Source organism: Hylobates moloch, unplaced genomic scaffold (assembly GCF_009828535.3).
Source record: "Hylobates moloch isolate HMO894 unplaced genomic scaffold, HMol_V3 SCAFFOLD_9, whole genome shotgun sequence".
Taxonomy (NCBI): domain Eukaryota; kingdom Metazoa; phylum Chordata; class Mammalia; order Primates; family Hylobatidae; genus Hylobates; species Hylobates moloch.
The window spans coordinates 111,202,311-111,224,157 of NW_026652284.1; the positions used below are offsets into that span (position 1 = coordinate 111,202,311).

A 21,847-nucleotide genomic window follows, 5' to 3' on the forward strand; every position below is an offset into this window, starting at 1 on the left:
CCAAAGGATTATAAAACATGCTGCTATAAAGACACATGCACAGGTATGTTTATTATGGCACTATTCACAATAGCAAAGACTTGGAACTAACCCAAATGTCCAACAATGATAGACTGGATTAAGAAATGTGGCACCTATACACCATGGAATACTATGCAGCCATAAAAAATGATGAGTTCATGTCCTTTGCAGGGACATGAATGAAGCTGGAAACCATCATTCTCAGCAAACTATCGCAAGGACAAAAAACCAAACACCGCATGTTCTCACTCATAGGTGGGAATTGAACAATGAGAACACTTGGAGACAGGAAGGGGAATATCACACACCAGGGCCTGTTGTGGGGTGGGGGGAGGGGGGAGGGATAGTATTAGGAGATTTACCTAATGTTAAATGATGAGTTAATGGGTGCAACACACCAATGTGGCACATGGATACATATGTAACTAACCTGCACGTTGTGCACATATACCCTAAAACTTAAAGTATAATAAAAAAAAACCAAAACAAAACAAGAAAACAAAACCAAAAACAACAACAAAAAAGAAAATGTGGTATATGAACACAATGGAATACTATTTAGCATTAAAACAGAAGGAAACCCTGCCACTTGCTACCACATAGATGAACCTGGATGACATTATGTTAATGAAATAAGCCAGGCTAGAATCTGGATCGGGGACTTCCCAGCCTCCAGAACTGTGAGAAATAAAGTTCTGATATTTATACTAGTCTGTGGTATTTTGGTTGTTGGCCAACTGAGCTGACTAATATAGACAGATGATATATATTTCACTTTACCTATAAGCAAATTGAGCACAGGGTCACTACTGGTTGGCCTACTATTGTTGACAAAAGTGCATGTTAACATTTATATGTGGAGTCTAAGAATTTCGAACTCATAGAAGCAGATAGTAAAATTATGGTTACCAGAGACTTGAGGTGTGTGTGTGTGTGACATGAAATTGAGGAGATTTTAGTCAAAGGATACAAAATTTTGGTTAGACAGGAGAAATAAATTCAAGAGATCTATTGTAAAACATGGCAACTATAGCTAATTGCAATGTATTGTATACTTGAAAATTGCTAAGAGAGTAGATCTTATGTGTTGTCACCACCTACAAAAAAAGCATGTGAAGTAATGCACATGTTAATTAGCTTGATGTAGCCATTCTACCGTGTATACATAGATCAAAAAATCATGTTTTATACCATAGGTATATACAATTATTTGTTAATTAAAAACAAAAATAACTCTTACAAATTCAACAAGAAAATGATGAATAACCCAACAGAAAACTGGGTAAAGGATATGAGCTGGCAATTCACATAAAACAAAACCCAAATAGCCAACAAATAATCAAAAAGATGAGCAAGCTTACACATAATCAGAGAAGCACAAGTGTAAACAGTGCAATAAAATGCACACTCAACCAAACAAATATTTTAAAAATCTAACAGTGTAGGTGGGAATGAGAGCAACAGGACCACTGCTTGTAAGAGGAAAATCATGTCGGTCACATTGGAGAGCAATTTGGCAATATTTTAAAAAGTGGAAAATGCAGATACCCTACAATCCAACGAGCGTGCTTTTATGTCTACACCCCAGAAGATATGATCAATGATGGTAATTAAAGCATTTTTCATAATAGGGAAAACTGGTAACAACCTAAATGTCTCTATTAACAGGTCAGGTCAAAGGATAAACATATTTTGATGTTTGTAGTATTTCATATGTACAGACAACAACTAAAATGAACTCTGTATATACCAACCTAGATGGACCTAGAAAGATCATATTACATCACAACAAAAAAAATTATAAATAATTTATAGATACAGACCTAGCTATGTGTATATGTAAATATATGTGTGTGTTTATATGTGTGTGTGTATATATATGTGTATATATGTATGTATATATATGTGTATATATGTGTGTATCTATATATTATATATATAACATGGATGGGAAGGATATATATTAAGTACATTAGAAGTTGGATTTGAGGAGACAGAGAGAAGAATAATACTAGAGAAAGGAATTTCAACACCTGAAACATATTATCCTTTTAAAAATGCGTAAGAAAATGTGACTAATTGTTAGCACTGTTTACTTCCAGGGGTTGGTTCATGGACATTCATATTATTAGTTCTGGCCATATTTTCTTAGCCTTCTTGGATTATCTTGTTCTTATTCTTTTCCTTTGACTGTTGGCCACTTATTCTGGCCTCAGCTAGTCCTGTGTGCTTCTGTTACCTGAGACCAATCAGCCTGGACTGGCTCCTTCCATCACTTCTTGTGTGGGGTCTGTTTACCCCAGTAGCTGTGAAAGGGGCCAAGTGATGTCATCAGAAAGTGCATGTAAAAAGGGAACTCTTGCCAATGGGAGAGACAGGGAAGGAGCCAGCAGACATATTTTTCTGCCTTCCTCTGTCCTGAGACACATTTTCCCACCTTAGAGCCTGCCCAGAGACATTTCAAATGGCTCTGCGAGTGGATTTTCCAGGGCACCAGCTGAATCTCTTCACAGCCCATGTTGCCAGCAAAATGTAGTGGTAGCTTGCATTCGCCTCTCATCCTTTTCTTCCTCACTTCTCTTTTCCCTCACTTTCACTGCCTTGGGGTTTCATTAGCCTTGCCTTGGGCTGTTTTTCTCTAAGGAGTCTGGGTAAGATATTCTTTTTTGTACTTTTCTATATTTCAGCAGTAATAAGTTTGTCCCTTGGTATCAGCCCTGTGGATACCAAAATCCATGCATGCTCAAGTCCCTTATATAAAATGTCATAATATTTGCATATAACCTATACATATCCCCCCATGCTTTAAATCATCCTTAGATTACTTATAAAACCTAATACAAGGTAAATGCTATGTAAATAGTTGTTAAACTATACTGTTTTTGTTTGTAATATTCTTATTTATTTATTTTTAAAAAATATTTTCAATCTGTAGTTGAATCCACAATGCTGTGGATATGGAGGACCAACTGTATGATGCAAAGGGAGAGCATGAGGGCTTAATACACAGTGGCTGCTATTATTAATATTGCTACAGCCAAATTATAAACAGATCCTACAAGTGTTGAAGCCACTAAATTTGAAGAAATCATAAATTATCAGACTTGGAGGAGACCTGAGCTACTATTTACTCCAAACTTTGATTAATTCATCTGTAATTCATATAAATGATACCACTGAAAAGTCAGGATTTTTGCTTGGACTTGTAAACTACAGAATGCCTGATTTGAGATATAAGTCAATATCCAATCAGGCCTTAAGTTTCAATAATGCAGCGGGCATCATTTTCCCAATGATTCCACTTCCCACAGGAGGTTGAGCACACTTTGGACTCACAGTGGTGGGCACTTACTCTCCACTGTGGTTGAGGTTGTCATAACGCAGAAAGAGGCCTGCGTAGACGGTCTCAGTGAGCAGGGCATAGATGGCGATCATGATCAGCAACACTGCCAGCTTCAGGACGGAGTTCAGCCGGAGGAAAACTGCACAGGTCACCATGGCCAATACCCCCGTGAAGACAAAGTACTGGAAACAGAGAACACAGGTGGTCAGATTCAATGGGGGCAGCAGTTCCCTCTCCTAGCCATGGATGCTGGTAGGTCTTACACACATTTGCAGAGAGTTTCCATTTGGAGGTCTCAAGGCCTCCTGAAATTCAACAGGTCCCAAATCAAACTCTTCATTTGCCTACTGCCAAGCCCTACTTCTGTGAATGGCATCACTATTCATAGCATTTCCAAAGCCAATAACTTTGGTTTCATCTTTGTTGCCTTCTTCCCCACACAGGCCATCCTAAGTTGGTAGATTCTACTGTTTTTTTGTTTGTTTGAGATGGGGTCTCATTCTGTCGCCCAGGCTGGAGTGCAGTGATACAATCTCGGCTCACTGCAACCTCCTTCTCCAAGGTTCAAGCAATTCTCCCACCTCAGCTTCCCCAATAGCTGGGATTACAGGCACATACAACCACACCTGGCTAACTTTTCCATTTTTAGTAGAGACAGGGTTTCACCATGTTGGCCAGGCTGGTCTCAAACTCTTGACCTCAGATGATCCACCCACCTTGACGTCCGAAAGTGCTGGGATTACAGGCATGAGCCACCATGCCCGGCTGATTCTTCTTTAATAGACCTCCCCTTCAGCCAGCCTTCTTCCCCACTGTTTCTGACCAACAGCTCTAGAACGGTTTTTTTGGCAGCTCTGCCTGCAGTTAGTCCCCAATCCCCACCCCACACCCATATCGTTCTCTACTCCATATTTCTAAAGCACAGATCTGATCATGTCACCTCTTAACTTGAAGTTCTTTCATAGCTCTCCACTATCTTAAATTATATTCTCCTTTCTGAATAGTAAAGCTCACAAGGCCATCATATATCAGATTTCCTTTCATTCTCTAAACCCTTCTCCCAAGTCCCAGGGCCCTGTTGCTCGACTCTCATCCATATGCTTAGGGCTTACTCTTCTGGCAAATGTCAGCTTAGGTGTTCTTTCCTCTAAGAAGCCTTCCTCAGTATCTCCAGGTACGTTTGGATCTTGCTTCATTCCTCCACGCACCCTGCATAGACCAGCATAACACCTATCACCCTGTATTAGAAGTAACTGCTCAAATTGCAAATTTGGAATTAGCCAAGAGCTGGAATATTAGAGTAGCCCTTAGGTGTCAGTCTACCCCATCAGATTTCAGGCTTTTATGGGAAGCTCCCCAGCCTATTCCTTCCCTTAGAGAAGTATCCTAATGTATCATTCTGGATGGTGGGTTCAGACTCTGACTATTGGGAACAAAAAGAATAATAAAACTTGCATTATCAAAGGCCCATTTTGTGGCAATATTGTGATCTCTATATACATTTTCACTTGTAACATTCAAAGTAACTGGTCAAGATGGGAGTCATAATTCCTATTTTATAGGTTAAGAAACTGAGGTTCATAGAGCTTAAGTAAATTGTCCAAGATCTCTTGGCTATAAAGTGGCATCTAGGTCACCAGGATATAACCAATTCATATAAATGGGACTCTAGTTAAAATATTGGACTTGATAATTTCTAAAATTCTTTTTGGTCTTGTTATACATGGCTGTTTGTAACAACTTGTCTTTTCTATTACATAGAGAGACAATTGGCAGGGGTGTTGGGTAAGAATTTCCAAAAATGTCTAAGTAATTACTGAAGATTGTTTACAGATTTCTAAGCCTAGCTGGCTAATTTATGCATCCTTTCAACAAATGTTGACAAGTGTGGAGAGTGTCCTGACTGTGTTCTCTCTGAGGGCAAAGGCCCCATGTCTTTGTGGTACATGGGGTGGACTCATAAGTGTAAAAGGCATTTCCTTGCCATTAGGAGCCTAGAGTCTAGTGTCTCCTTTACTTCTGTCTTTTCCTTTTCCAAGAAATCCAATTATTTTCTGGTCTCAAATGGGATGATAGGCTTTCTTCAGCTGTCCTTTAAGATCTTGGGGAAGATTTTTAGGTAATTCATTTTCATGCTTCTGTGTAGGAAGCTGTGTATGAAGGGACTGGGCAATAAGAAGTTCATTCTCCAGAGCTCATTTTCTGCTCCAGGGAAACTCTAAGACCCTCCAGTTTGACAAAGGCCAAAGAAAGAGAACTAGATCTGAGGGGTCCTGTTTCATTGTTGCCTGTATCACAACAAGGGGCGGTGCATGGCTTTTTGCAAGTTATGAATCATTTATTGGACAAAAAGCCATTGAAATGATTGTGTCCTTGGAACAAAAACCTATGTGGTCACAACAGTTAATTTATAAAATGTAATAAGCATTTATTGAGTGCCTATTACAATCAAGACATGGTGCTAGGTACTGGAAATTCAAAGGAGAGTAAGAGATGGCCCAGGCCTAAAGGAAGTCATGGTCTAAAATGTAAAGCAGACATAAAAACATAAACAATAATCATGGTGGAAAGTGCTTTGCCAGCAATGTGACCAAATGCAATGTGGGTACAGAGGAAGGACAAAGCGTTGTGCATTCTGCAGGCACATCTGAAGAAGGCTGTACAGGGGACATGAGTTTGAACTGGACCTTGAAGGACAGAGAGGATTTCACACAGTAGAAAATGGAAAGGGACGGGCATTTTAGGAAGACAGAATAGACTGAATGCAAAAGTGTAAAGGAACAAGGTGCCAGGAGGATTAATTCCTTAGGTCATATTAGAGAATCATACAACTACTCATAAAGAGAACTAGTAACACAAGCAGAAGAAAAGATTTGAATGTGTTGCCCTCCTCCTTTCTCTAACAAGGCTGCTGAAGGTATAATAGGCAAATATAATTGTACATTTGCACAATGTGTTGATGGGTCTTTCTCGTTTTGTTGCCTCAATCAATTGTGGCAGCATGCTCCTGCCTTCTTTACCCCCATCCCCCATTCCATCAAAAGGAATCACCCACTGCCTTGCATGGTTTGGTAACTTTTTACTTTAAAGTATAAAGGTGAACCTTTTGGAGGTGATATAAACCATGGGACATCAAACAGAATGAGGCCCCTGGACAACATCAGAGGAATCTCCTCTGTGCTTTTTATACCTTGAGTGAATAATGGGGGTGGGACCAGGAAATGGGAGAACAACAGGAAGCTACAGAAGCATTATGGCTTTGTGAAAGCTTTGTGAAAACATTTCTCTTTTGCTGGGTCTGGACCCATAAACTGCATGTGTCCTGTAACTTGGGAAGAAACTGGGCTCAATGCAATTACTTAGTTTCTGTCAAAAAACAAGCAATTTTTGTGTTATATTACTCCAGGAACTTAGAAGGCCCACAGCTCCTAAAGTGTCCCCTAAATGGATCCTGGGTGTAAGCGGCTCATAGGTATAGTAGGACAGAGTTAAGGGGCAAAACCACGCTGTAAAAAGTCCTCTTGTATGGAAATCTGTGCTTTATTCTGCAGTCCATAAGGAACCACGGATGAGTTTCTTGCTTGTAATGGATTCATTAGGTCAATGCCTAAGAAATAAATTGTGGTAGGGCAGAATATACGATATATCAGGATTAATGGAGAAAAGCTGAGGACTTAATGACAAGATCTTGGCAGATCTACCCAATAAACTTAGCAAGACATAAAAATTGGACAACATTGTCTAGTTTTATGGGGAGGTAAGAAAGAGAGAGGAGTCAGAGGTAGCACTAAGATTTCCACTTTGTATTAATCTATTAAGTAAGAAAAAACTTAAAGTATGAGGAAAAGGCAGTGAGTTCTTTTTTAGGCCTATCAAGCTTTAGGTATAGAAGGGGTGATTCAGGAAGGATGTTCACTGACCAATGACATAAATGAGGCTGAGGTTCAGGAGGCAGATAGGGTCTGGAAACACACATTTAGCATCATTCAGATGAACTTACAGGTGTGGAAGAAACCACTCAAGCAGAATACAAGTAAAGACAGAAGATACAGAGACTAACATTGAGAGCCTACCATGTTTGAAGGACTGTGGAAGAAGAGAAATAAGAATATTGATTAGGCATTGTTGGGGATGTGAAGAGGAGAACTAGAAGACAGTAGTAAAGAAACATGTGCCCAAAGAATAAAGAGCTCTATATACAAGAGTTTTCAGAGGAGCATTTAAATGACAACAAAGAGTGTTCAAAATAATTTTAAACTGGAAAGCAGGGTGTAAAATTGTATATATACTATGATTACAAGAATGCAAAATATGTCTACACAGACATGACATGGCTTTTGAGTGGATTATTTCCTTTTGTAATGTCCTTTAGTTTTATTTTAATGTGCAATATCAAATGAAACAGGTTGAATACAGTGTTTCGGGGTAAATCCCTGTACTCCAGAGAACTCTGCCTCCCATATAGTAATGGGGTTCTCTGTTTTTTCCTAGACCTTTTAATGATAAAAAATAATAATGCCAAAATTTGTATGAGAAATGTTAGGTAGTGGAGCAAAGTTCCCAGCAATCTCTGATACAGGAAGCAGACAAGCTATGCATTGTAAGTGCATCACCTTTGCCTTGGGAAAGGATATAATGACACCTCAGTTTTTACCATTAAAAAAAATTGGTTAGGAAAAAGAAGTCAAAGGCATTTCAGTAGGTAAAATAAAATGTAGACAGGAGAAGACAAAAAACCCCTACAGACGTGGAGGTGTGAAAGAGACCAGATTCATCTTACATTAGATGAACTCCAGGTAAGATTGGTAGGAGGGACCAGCTGGGTTGGGGATCTCTGTAAATCAGCAATTAAGTTGGTGGAAAGTAGATGTAATAATTAAACCTGAATATTTATTGGGCACATATTCTGTGAATGACTTTGAATGACTTTATGTGTTTCATCTCATTTAATTCCTTAAATGACCCAAGGACAGGTATTATTCTTGGGTCCACTTTATGGAAGAGAGGAAGTATATATAACATTTTTCTTCTGAATGTACAAGGTTTTCTTCTCTCAGATATTCTGGCTTGGGAAATCAATTTCTTCAATGTCTGTACTGAAAAAATTGGAATCTCATGATATGACAAGGTGTTAAGGGCAGCAACAACTGAACCTGTTTCCATGAAACAGTTTACAAACTAAATAATGCATTTTCCCAAAATCGTTGACTGAGAACCCACTATGCACCAAAAACTGTGGCAGGCTGGAAGGACATTGTCAATGCACCATAAATTGCCTTGGCAATATATGCACAATTTACTCTCAGAAGAGGACGAAGAAGAATTATTTTACACAATGATAACTGACAAGGGAATTGAGCATCTACCCACATAAGTCAGACAAACTGGACTCCCTGGAGCTATCTGGTTGCTGCCAAAATCCCATAACATCATGAACTCATGGGACAAGAAGAAAAGAAATCAAGCAGACAATTTTCAAAAGTCACTATAGTTTAAAGAAATCATCCGGACTTATTGCTTTACACAAAATCTGATTCTTAGCAATTGTAGCTCTTGGCATAAGCAACACAGTGAAGTGTGTCCAGGCAAATGACAGAAGCTGCTCTGCTTCTTCTGAGACCAGCCTAGACCCTCCAGAAAGTCGAGCAAGGAGGGTATCATAAACCTGGGGACCACAGCAGAGTGCTGGGAAGATGGCTGGTCTGACTCTCCAGGGTGTTCACTGGGTTGTGTTTATTAGGGGAAAAGAAAATTTTGTATGTGGTTGGTGCTCTAGTACACTCTTAATGGTCCTTTGGTTCATTCAAGATGCTGGTTTTCCATGGTTGTATTTTTGAAAAATCTTCCGTTATTCATATCATTGTCTTTTACTATGCAATATGTTCCCCCCACCCATTTTATGATTTTGTCTTTATTATGGCTTGAGTAATTTGATTATGATGTGCCTTTGTGTGCCTGTGTGTGTGTTTAAATTGAGGTTTTGGACCTGTGGATGTATGGTTTTCATCAAATGTGGAAAAATTCATGCCACTATTTCTTTAAATAGCTTTTCAATCTCCTCGTCTTTCTCTTAGTCTTTCTTTTAGGTTAGGAGCTAGGACTCCAATTATACATATAGTATGCTGCTTGAAGTTGTCCCTAGTACTGCTTTTATTTTTTTTAAATTTTTGTGTTTCATTTTGGATACTTTATATTGCTACGTTATCAGTTTCACTTTTTTTCTTCTGCACTATCTAATATTTGTCTATCATGAATACGGTTATAATAATTATTTGCCTGGCTGGGTGCAGTGGCTCATGCCTACAATCCCAACACTCTGGGAGGCCCAGGCAGGTGGGTCACTTGTGGCCAGGAGTTTGAGACCAGACTGGCCAACATGGCAAAACCCCATCTCTACTGATAATAATAAAAAACTTAGCTTGGTGTGTTGGTGCATGCCTGTAGTCCCACCTACTTGGGAGGCTGAGGCACAAGAATTGCTTGAACCTGGGAAGTGGAGGTTGTAGTGAGCTAAGATTGCACCACTGCATTCCGGCCTGAGCAACAGAGTGAGACTCTGTCTCAAAAAAAAAAAAAAAAAAAAAAAAAAAAAAAAAAAAAGAAGCTAATTCAAATATACACAGTCAAATCTGAGTTGGTCTTCTCTGGTTGATTTTTTTTCCCTCGTTATCAGTCATATTTTCCTCCTCCTTTTGATGCCGGTAATCTTTGATTAAGTGCCAGACATTGTATATTTACCTTGTTAAATCCTAGATATTTTTGTATTCCTATACATATTCTTGAAATTTATTCTAGGACACATATTAAATTATTTTAAAAGGTTTGATCTCTTTGGATCTAACTTTTAAGATTTTAAAGGAAGAATCAGAGAAGCATATAATGTAGAAACAATTATTTTACTCTACTGAAGCAAGACTTTTCTGAATACTCTAACCTAGTACCCCATGAATCTTTCTCAGTCTGACTGGTGAGAACAAAAATTATTCTCAGCTCTGTGTGAGTTCCAGGTACTGATCCTTCCAGATGGTTCTTTTCCCATGTCAATTTCCTCACATGCATGCACTGATTGAACCCTTTTCAGATCTCTAGGTTTTTCTCTCTATGCAACTCTCTAGAGTAGTGTGTTCTGCAGACTCTAGCCAGCTTGGTCTCCCAGGACTCTCAGCTTAGTATTCTCAAATCAGGGAATCCACCTTGGTTTCCTCTTCCTGAGCCATAGTTTAAAAATTCTCTTAAAGCAATAATAAAGCTCAGGCAATCACTTGCTTCCTGTCTTTCAGGATTATTGTCCTTTACTGACTGATGCCTAGTGCCTTGAAAACTATTGTTTCATATATTTGGTTTGTTTTTAGTTATTTCAGATGGAAAGGTAAATCTTGTTCTTGTTAGTCTATTGGAAGAATGCTTCCTTTCTCTTTAAATATTTTAAAACACAGATTGTGGGCCCTGTCCTGTGCTGGGCCCTTTAGTCAATCTTGAATAGTTATACAACATTATCTTCACTCCTTATGTCAATAAATTTGACAGGATGGAAAGGAAGTCCTAGATAAATAAATCAACTGTAGGAAGGATGGAGTGTGAATGCTAAGATGACACCATAAGGGTATGTGAGATGGCAGGAAGGAGAGTGACCTGAAGGAGTTGGGCCTGCCGAACCACATTATGGAAAAAGGGAGGCTTGAAGGCTGGGTAGGACCTGAATAAATGGAGAAGAAAGGGAAGGAAATGCCAGCATACCAAGACACAGATGATCACATCTCTATGGAAAAATGGGCTCTTCAGGACCCTTTAAAACCAGAGCAAGCTCTGACTGCTCTTGCAGATACAGTGAACTATTTATTCAGATGTGCCAGAGCATATAATAAAGGGGCCTAATTCTAAAGTGAGGGTCTTCCCACCGAATTGCCTGAGAACCACATCCAGGTGTTTGAGATAATGACACTCTGGGTTTGTGCATGTGATTTGCATTCATTTCACAAATCTGTGCCTTTCTTTCTCCTCGACTACTCTCCAGCCATGACTGGAATATAGCTTTCTTCACTTTCATTCCCGGCATCTTCACTCTTTTTTAGCATCTGACAAGTTTCGAATTTAGAACTAAATTATACTTTATATCATACATTGTAAAAGCCTCATTTTTTATATTACATCATCCAGTTTGATAACATGTTTTTGGACTGGATATTATTTCTCATAGGGTGAGGCAGAAATGTCAGGTATACATTTGAAGAAACTGAGGCTCACAAAGATGAAGCGATTTGCTTGGGGACACATACTTGTGAGTATGTGAGTGCTGGGGAGTTGGATTAAGTCTTTCAGAAGGTCTGAACATCTAATCCATTTTAGTTTGGCAATGCCTAGTCAGTGAAGCATGTGTGCGCACATACACATGCACACATATATGCACACACATATACATACATGTATCAGAATGGCAAATGGTGGGTCAGATCAGGTGGTTGTTGCAGCTGGTGAATTTGGCCTGTGGCTGTAGTTTGCTGACCTCCTGAACAAGATGACCCTTTCATTGTGGAGAAAATGGTAACATCAATCCATATGCATTTTATCTCACTTTTAAACATTTCTGTTGTTGTTTCATAACATACACTGGTATATTATGCACAGTGGTTCTGGTATGTACAGGTGTTTGTTTGATGATAACATGCATTGGCATTACATGCTTAAAGCCCTTTTGTTGAAAATAATAAATAAATCACAGCAGACATTTAATGAGCAGATACTTCGTGCCAGGTGTGGCTTCTAAACACTTTATATGGATTAATTCACTTAATTCTTGTAATCAACCAATAAGGAAGGCCCTACTTTTATCCCCATTTTACAGATAAGGAAACTGAGGCACTGAAACAAAGCTGTGTGATAAAAAATCTTACCCACCACTTTCTTAGGATTTGGCTAATCTCTGAGTGCTGTGGTCTTGTGTTTGAGGGTTCAGGTGTTGGGTCAAGGGTATACAATATTAATTCAAAGTGATGTGTGGGCACAGATAAATAGCTGCTTCATGTCAGATGCCATATGAGGAGCTAAATATTTGCTAACCCATCTAGGCAGGCACCATGAGAACATATTGTTTAACTCCACAGTAGCCATGTAAAGAAGGTATTCATTTTCTCATTTTACAGATGAGGAAACTGAGGTTCAGAGAGGGTAAGAACTAATTCAAGGTTCCACTTCTAGCAAGTGAGGGGGCTTGATTGGAAATGAAAACCAGCTTTTGTCTAGCTCTGACTATCCAATTCTGGGCCACTTACACTCTCCAAAAGTTGAGACATTCCCTAAGCCCCTCAAACCAAGAATTTCTCAGGGAGCCATTGTCCCACAGAGTACACTAAGCTGGGGCTCCACTCATTCCTAGGTGGAAGGAAGTCCCAGGGCACATGGTCTGGCCCATGCAGCCCCTATATGGGACCTAGTCCCATCTTTTTTTGTACATCCATTAGTAGAGTCTACTTTCTCCTCTAGGGACTAGGCAAGATAAAGAATAAGGTAGATATGGTTCAAATTATAGTATCAAGGCTTGATAATTGAATTAAAAAGAGAAGGAAGGAAGGCTAGAAAGAAGAAAGGAGGGAAAGAAGTGAGGAAGAAATAAGACCAGGCAGGTGTGGCCCTAAGCAGCACTGAGCAAGCTGCTTTCTGAGCTCTAGTTTTATTATCTATAATACAGAGACAGTAATAGCCTCTACCCCAGACATCTGAAGGATTTGATGATGTTATGCATACCAAGCAGGTGCTCAATGCAAATGGATGGAGGGAGAGGAGGCTTGGTCTCCTTCTTGGAATGTGTCTGGGACCAATTCTTAGGCCTAGAAGAGACTACAGGGAGCCTTTTCTCCATTCATATGTTGGAGGGCCTTCTGAGTGTGGCAGCCTCTTACAGAAGAAGAATCTACACAGAGTCCTAAGTATGGGGTTGGCTGGGGTCTGCTGGGACATCTTAGCTGTTCTACTTTATGACCCAGAATGTCTACCCTAATATGTCAAGTTCTGGGTTGTGAATAACAGACCCCATAGGCTGACCCCGAGGCCCAGAAACAGACCACTGGCTCTGTGGTAAACATAGAGTAAGACACACATATTATGATCATAGGTGGCTTGTTGGGATACCTACAGAACACATGGTGCTTCTGGCACTCTTTGTACCAGTTAAGTTTAGTTCTAATTTTCTGCCTTTGTAATTCCCTTCCTCCCTCTCTTCCTTCTTCCCTCCCTCCCTCCCTTCCTTCTTTCCTTCCTTCCTTCCTTCCTTCCTTCCTTCCTTCCTTCCTTCCTTCTTCCTTCCTTCCTTCCTTCCTTCCTTCCTTCCTTCCTTCCTTCCTTCTTTCCTTCCCCTTCTTCCCCTCCCTCCTTTCCTCCCTCCTTCCCTTCCTTCCTCCCTTCCTTCCTCCCTTCCTTCCCCTTCCTTCATTCCTTCCTTCCTTCTCCTTCCTTCCTTCCATCCTTCCTTTCCCTTCCTTCCTTCCCCTTCCTTCCTTCCATCCTTCCTTTCCCTTCCTTCTTTCTCTTTCCTTCCTTCATTCCTTCTCCTTCCTTCCTTCCTTCCTTCCTTCCTTCCTTCCTTCCTTCCTTCTTTCCTTCCTTCCTCCCTTCCTTCTTTCTCCTTCCTTCCCCTTCCTTCCTTCTCCTTCCTTCCTTCCTTCCTTCCTTCCTTCTTTCCTTCCTTCCTTTGTTCCTTAATTCCCTCCCCCCCTCCCTCTTTCCTTAACGCAGCAAATACTGTTTGAGAAACAACTCTGCCTGCTAATGGAGATAACAGTGCATTCTGCTACAGGATTTTACAAATAAGCTAGGAGAAATGCAGAGAGAAGGAAGGGATAAGGGCAAATGGAAAATGGATAGAAGGAAAGGTGAAAAGGAAGAAAAGGAAGAGAAAGAGGGAGAAAGACATGAGGAAGGGGTAAAGATGAAAAAGAGGCAGAGGAGGGGACAGGAAAGAGGACTGGGAAACAGAAAATATAAGGGGAGAAGGAAAGGCAGAAAAGGGAAAGAAGAAGAAAGGAAAGAAGAAGAGGCAGAAGAAGGAAAACAGGCCTCTTGAGTACTTTCTACGGCCCTTCAGCCAGTCTTGTTTATTTGGAGCTGGTAGAGATATATCTATGTCCAACTCTCACCAAGGGGAGCTCATAAATAAATACCTCTGGGTAGGAGCAGATATCTGTAAACACAGCTGAGGAATTGAAAGTCAGGTTCTTCAAGGGTATCGACTTGTCAAAATCACACCACAGCTGCGGATTAAAAAAAAAAAAAGAACAGCAAAAACAAAAACAGGAACAACAAAGTCAGTGTGAGTGTTGGAAATGGAGCAGTGTGCTATCAGTGGCTGGGCTTCAGCACGAGCCTGGGTAGACTGAACCCTAGAGGGGACTTGAAGTCAGAATGGAAGTGCCAAAGTGCCAGCTTTGATTTCTTTTATTTAAAAAACAAGTGCTTGCTCAGAAAGAGCTTTTGTAAGCCAGTCATGGAACTAAGTTTAGACTGCTCTGTTAGCCCCATCATTTAAGGTCACTGGAGTGTGCTTGTGGAGCTCAGAAGAGAAAGCCAGATGGCAGGAGAAGAGGTCTGGGGTAAACTCATAGCCTGTCTCCAGATCAACAGCTGGGAGGACTTGAAGAATCTGAAGGGGTACATTTTCCAGAAAGACTCTTAGCATTGGGGTGATGGGCATTTCCTAGGACAGAAGTTGCTGCAGGAGATTTTGTGGTACTAGGAAAATAATAACTACCATTGGTCAAATGCCTCCTCTGTGCCAGACACTTTGTACAAAAAAGACTCACAACCACCTTGTGATGTAGCTGCTATTTTTAATCCCCATTTTACAATTGAAAAATATGAAACTCTGGGAAGTAAAGTAACTTGTCCAGTGTCACTGAGCTGGTGACTCGTGGATCTGAGATTTGAACACAGGTCTATCTGACTCCAAAGCCTCTGATCTTCCTACCACACTACCCACTGAGGCACGGTTGGCCTCAGAGGTAACACTGACCTACAGTCATTGGGGCTTACTTACAAATTCTGCACCCCAGAAATACCTAATTTGTTATCAAGACTTAATTTAAGGTCCTGGCTGCTTCTCTGCAGCCTGTGATCAATTGATCCCATGTACTTCCATTTCAGTTATCATAATCTATAAAATATTCATTAGATGATGAACTAAATTAGATGATAATTTTCCTTTTCCTCTTTTCCTTTATCCACAGAGCCTTCACTAGAAGGACAACCACAGAACTTAAGTAAGGTAATTACTGGGCCAAATTGGACAGTGATTTCAGGCAGTCTAGGCCTCCAAGTCACAGGCCAACAACTGTGGGAGTCTATATCTTGGGTCCCTGCACACTTGGGGACCCTCCCTCAGGCCCAAAGGGCACAGTGATGGATTCAACCACACGACAATGCCTCAACTAGCCTCTTTAAACAAGCCAAGATTAAGACCTGGAACCAAACAAATCACCTCAAAAATCTAGCTGCCTGAGTCATGGACAACACAGACTCCTTGTAAAAGCACAGAAAATACCTATAGCTACCATGGTACAATTCTTGAGAGAAAATGAAACCATGACAATATGGATCAGCAAATTAAACAGTGATAAATATCATGGCAGTTGGAAATTCATCTGAGTTCTACGTGTCACGTGAAATACAAACTTTTAGAAAGCATAGGCGAGATACTCAGCTTTCCTGAAATGCAGTTTCCTCATCCATTAAATGGGGACAGTAATACCTACCTGTAGCACATAGTAGGTGCTCAATAAATGGCAGCTATTTCATTTCCATTTCCCCCACCCCACTCCCACTCCCAGAGATACAATTTAGCATATTAGAGGGGCATGGGTCATGGAGTCAGACAGACCTTATTAGCAAGTTATTTCATGTCTCTGAGCCTCAGTTTCCTCAGCCATAAAGTGGGGATAATGAAACTTACCTCACAGGGTTTATGTGAGGATTAAATATGAAAAATATGTAAAGGTCCTCCTTCAGTGCATGGCACATAGCAGGTAGGTACTGGTACTTGATACATGGTAACTCTTATTTACGATGTAATTGGCCACTGACAATAGGGAAATTGAAGCGCTTTTGGAACTCCTTTGGAGAGAATAACCTATCCCACTGGGAAATAGACAATTTTCCAACAGTAAAATGCACAGTTTTGGCAGTAGCCACATCTTTGTTATCTGTCCCTAAGCTTGGGGCTGGACCAGGCACATAAAGGTAACTGGTACCAGGGAAGGGTAATGCAGGAAGCTGCAGGCTCCATAAACTTCATGCTCAACTGCACACTAGACACCAGAGGGCTGGTGGATGTGGGATGCTTACGATATTTAAGATGGCACCCAGGAAATTAATCAAGATGGATGCAAAGATGATGACGTTCCGGGCCAAATAGGTCTCATTAATCCAACAGCAAGTTTTCCGAAGGATGAGGGGCAAACACTTATAATCCTCTGCTGTGGTGATGAGGACCAGAGCCGAGTGCAGCATAATCAGAATGGAGAACTGGATGGTCATTGGCATCACTCTGCAGGGAAACACAGAATGTTGGATCATTGGCATCAATTGTCTGAGCAACACTGAAATTCTATTCCTGGTCTTCCTTTCCCATCCCTTGCATCGGATACTTCTTTGAAAGTTCTGTTTGTCCAAGAAAAAGGTTATTAGCAGGAGAGATTTTTAAAAATTACATGCATCCCTAGAGCACTCTCTTTATTGAGAAACTTTGCAAAAAACAGAATATTTGGCTTGATTTATTGCTCCTGCCCATTTTTTCCCTCTTCTTTTATTATTAATTTTTGCCACTAGGCAACTGCTGTCATGGCAACACACCACTCTAGTTTGATATCAACACTCTGGCTGTGGGATGAACCCACATACCCTTTCCCCTTCAAGGTGGGTTTTATGAAACTTTCCCCCTCCATCTATCCTGATACCAAGAACTGGATTTGGCATTGGTTTTAAGTTGCTCAGGTTGGTTCCTGGTTTTTGGTTTTCATGGACTATACCATAAGTTATTTGAGACATGGGTAAGGAGAACTCATCCTTGTCCAAGTCATCAGCATCACTCTCGAGTTTACATCTTGAGTTTCAAACTCTCATCAAAACTCTGTCCCATGGTAGCCTGTGTCAGTTAGACACCTGTGCTCAGTGCCAGGATGCTTAGTCTGTGATCTAAAACTCCATCTCTGGAGGCATCTTTAACTCCTGTCTCTCCTATCAACCTATTTATCACCATGCAATCTGCTTCTCCTTGGGAATTAATTCTTTGTTCTCAACTCTGTGTAGCCATTCATGTCCTACACTGGCAGCTCTAATTTTTCCATCTCTATTTCAGGCAGCAAACTGATGCAGGCATTAAAGGGTACCTTGACAGAAGTGGTGGGAGATTTTATATCTGTTCCTTTTTCTATAAATTGAGGTTTATTCATCTGGCATTAATATCTTCCATTGGCCAGTGCTAAATAAATGTGTGTTCAGCAAATAAAGTTGAACTCACCTTCTTTTCCTAACACCATCTCTTACTATCCTCCTCCTTAAACTTCTTATGTATTATTAATAACACTAATATAAATAATGTATTGAGATCTGATTATGTGTTAGCCACTATGCTGAGCATTTTATATATAATATCTAATTTCCGTTCGTTAGAATGAACCAAAGAGGTCTTTTTATCTCCTTTTTTCCAGATGAAGATTCAAGGCTCAGAGGGAAGAAACCTCCCAGGCAACATACAGTTGGTCAGTGTTAGAGCCAGAATTTAAAGTCCACTCTGTTATACCATTCTGATATTCGAATCACTTTGGTGAGTAATAGATCTCCCATGTTTGCATTAATCTTTTTTGCTTTTATGGTTTCATCATAAGGTTTATTTATTCAACAAGTCTTCTTCTCAGGTATACAGTGGGAGGCATCAGGGTACTGGGGCCAAAGACACATCTTCCTCATCTAGGTGATTATAATTGAGAGAGGAACATGAACATGCAAATGATGAACTATTGTATAATATCCTAGGATCTATAAAGAGTTATAAACAAACATCAACTGAAAAATAGGAAAGGGAATCAAGGGAGGCTTCATAAAAGAGGTGACTTTGGGTTAGGCTGTGAAGGTTAAAGAGAAGGCTTGCAGGTAGGAAAGAGTGGGGAGCACGAGCAAAACATCAGAAGAATGGGAGTGACCAGTGTCTTCAGAGTTTCCCAGTAACCCAGGCAGTGTGGTTATTCTCAGGAGCTTTGTCCTATAGGCAATGTGCAGAAGGAAGTAATCAGATCTGTGTGTTTGAAAGACAACTGTGGTGGGAGGTGGAGGATGAAGTGAAGAGGAAACGTGTTTAGAGGAGTTAAATAGTTGAGGCATGAGTTAATGAGGGAGGAACACAGGGGAACAGTGTGATAATTGGGGGGTGCAGGGAAAGATGTGGAGGTATATTAATATGTGTTTTGTATGTATGTGTAGAGGGTATTTGAGAGAGGGAAGTCATTAAGAAGGACATTAATGTTTTTTATTGTAACTGGGTAAGTGCAGGAAAAGAAGCTAGTCTGTACAGGAGATAAGTTGATAAAGTTGATTTTGGACACAATGCATGTTTGGTACTTGTAGATCATTCAGTTACAGATATCTAGATGTCCAGGCAGTGAAGGACAATTGAGGAACTCTGAGGCTGGAGGGAATAGGTGGTGACTGAAGATCGAGGAACGGAAGCATTTGCCCAAGGATAGTGTGTACAGCAAGAATCAAGAGGACCCAAGATGAGCTATGGGGGATGCTAATGGGCTGGAAGAAGAGAAGACAGCAAAGAGAATTTGTGAAACGTGGTTAGATAAGCAGGAGAGCAGGAGTACATGGCATCATGGCAGCAGGGGGTGGGATAAGAAATTCACATGGAAAGAGTAACCAAGAATGTCAATTTCCTCTGCATGATGAAGCTACTTTAAGGCTGGAATGTGACTCCTCCCACAGCCTCAGCTATTGTTGGTAGAGGTTTTGTTTTGTTTTTCACTAGCAAAGTTTTGATTTTATGGATCACCTTGACAAGAAATCTCTGTAGGAGTTCTATATAAGAACAGAAGGTTGGTGCATCAGTGAGTTCCCAGAGGGCTCTAGGCAGATGGGAAACTTCCCTCCAAACAGGCTGGAAAAACACTCCCTGACAACACACCATTATTTCTGGGCACCAGGGGAGATAAATGAAAAAGAATGCAGGTGGATCGCTTTGTCAGGAAGTCCCATGAGAGAGGGGGCCAATTGCAAGGCTCATGTGGCTCATTCACATGAGGCAACCAATGAGTATAAAAATGTCTCTTTTCAAAGTGTGAGACAGAAGCAAACCAGGGAAAGGCAGGTTTGAAAGATGCTGAGTTGGAGCCTCAAATTCTTACATGGCCACCACTGTCTGTGGACGTCCACATGGCATACAGGGCCTTGAGTGTCTGCTCTTGGCTCTCTCTCCTGCCTTTTTTTTTCCTCCCTCACCCTTCTGCACCCCATGGTCTGGGCAATGCTGAACTATGTGCAGTCTGTCCCCAGTGCTATGCACTTTCTGCCTTATGGGCACTTAACATGGCGTGTCCTGTTCTTCCTGCAAGGCTCAGCTTTCCTTTGGATTCTTCCATGACACCTGGCATAGGGCTGAGTATACAGAAGGTGCTCAATAAGTATTCATTGACTTATGCTTTTTCTGGGAAGAGAAGACTCTGCTCCTCCCCTCAGCAGCCTTCATAGGGAAGAAGACTTCCACCTACATGCCCAGACTATCTCCCTGCCTGCTCACTATATCTCTCCAAGGAAGGAGGAAGGGCTAATCCAGAAACTATCGGGGGTGCTCAGTGGACCTCATTTTCCTTGGAGGGCAGGGTCATTGTTAAAGGTCAGTGTTTATGCACAGTTCAGACGCTTATATTCTCCTCCTCTTCGATCCACTGAGATGACAGGGAAGCCAGAGCCTTGATCTACCCTATGGGAGGAGGGCTGGCCATCTCTTCTCTTTGGCCAGTGCATCTCTGCCTTTAAGGAAGAAAGCCCAGGTTGGCTTAACCCTGGCTCTGGCCACAGATGGCACCATCTCAGGTCTGCCTCATTCACCCTTGACACTGGTGGAGTGCGTTGGTTTAATCTTTTGCAGCATCATAGTGGTAGGATCTCACACCAGAGTTTAACGGTGGGATATGAGGGCCAGCAGAGAAGAGATTCAGGATGGAGGCCGTGTGGTCTCTTGACTTCAGCCACATTCTGTATTCCAGCTTTTATCACAGTTTTGCATAGGCTAAATGGGCAATTGTTTGGAAATTTGTAAAATTGATGTTTTTTTTTTCTCATTTTGCGATTGAACTTTTGTGTAATCTTTGGCATGGCGGGGAGTTCATCAGGGCATCTGTAGGGCTGCGTGGGAGGATTTGCACACAGAACTCACCTGAGTCCCTGACCCAGTTTTAAATGGCTTTCTTCTGGGTTTGCTGTAAAAGGGAAAGGGAGGTGAAAGACAGGCCGTGTGGTCCAGTGGCAAGAGCAAAGGCTTATATGTTTGAACCTGTAGTTCTGAAGCATAACTAGTAGTTTGGTCATGGGCCAGGTAATTGATTCCTCTGAGAATTACTTTTTAACTTGTAAAACAGGGATTTTTTTAAGCCTACCTTTTAAAGGAGGCTCTGAGATTAAACAAAGTCATAAAGTAGTATAATAAAAATTTAGAGAAATGTTAGTTCTCATTCTCTATTCATCATGAAATTCAGGAAACCAAAGGCACTTTAAAGTTCTATGGCAAGGGTATTAATTACAAGATTAGCTTTTTAAGGAAAAGTATTGAGACTGTATATTACATTTCTCTGGAAATCTCTGCAGCAGTTCCTCAGCATTCATTTATTTCTTTACATGTAAACATTATAACATCAGATTGTACATTTTATCTAATTATAGAGCCACTCAGGCATCCAGGGGTTCTGAATTTGCTTTTGCATTGTTGGTGCACATAAGAGGCAAGGAAACCTTTCATTTCTTAAACTGAGTCTCAAAAAGAATGACGGGCTTTGCAAAGCTCTATCCAAATCATTTCTAGACATTAAGTCCTAATTATTCTCTGCAGTCTGTCTTTAAAACGGTTTGTATTGATATTGTGATTTGACATTTGCTGGGAAGGCAGGAATCAGTGGGGATGAGTGAACAGCCTATAGCAGCTTACGGTGCAATAGGAAACAAAAACTCAGATTATACTGAAAGATGGCACCTGGACAATGCTTTAGAATCTGCAGACTCTATGAGTGCAATAGTGTATTTGATCCTTGCAGCAACCCTGAAGAAAGATATTCTAAGCCCTTTCAACAGATGAAAATACTGTGACTCCAAAAGGGAATTTGCCAGAAATAGGCTTGGTTAACTTAATTTTTACTGCAGTCTTGGCAAGTGGGCATTATCATTCCCTTTTTACAGATGAGGAAACAGAGGTTTCAGAGAGGTTAACTACATACATATAGGTAGTATAAT

The 21,847-nt window shown here is 40.7% G+C and overlaps 1 protein-coding gene across 3 annotated transcripts in view; it reads right to left on the reverse strand.

Moving 5' to 3' along the window:
* ADCY8 (adenylate cyclase 8) overlaps positions 1 to 21,847 on the reverse strand; it is a 263,282-nt gene that overhangs the window by 56,689 nt on the left and 184,746 nt on the right. For 2 of the 3 annotated variants that reach the window (XM_032760443.2, XM_058443978.1), the window contains 3 exons: positions 16,694 to 16,895; positions 14,518 to 14,607; positions 3,374 to 3,546 (listed from right to left, as the gene is read on the reverse strand). In XM_032760443.2, the coding sequence (XP_032616334.1) occupies positions 3,374 to 3,546; positions 14,518 to 14,607; positions 16,694 to 16,895 (465 nt within the window). The remainder of the gene's footprint in view (positions 1 to 3,373; positions 3,547 to 14,517; positions 14,608 to 16,693; positions 16,896 to 21,847) is intronic. The other variant, XM_032760446.2, reaches the window with a different exon arrangement.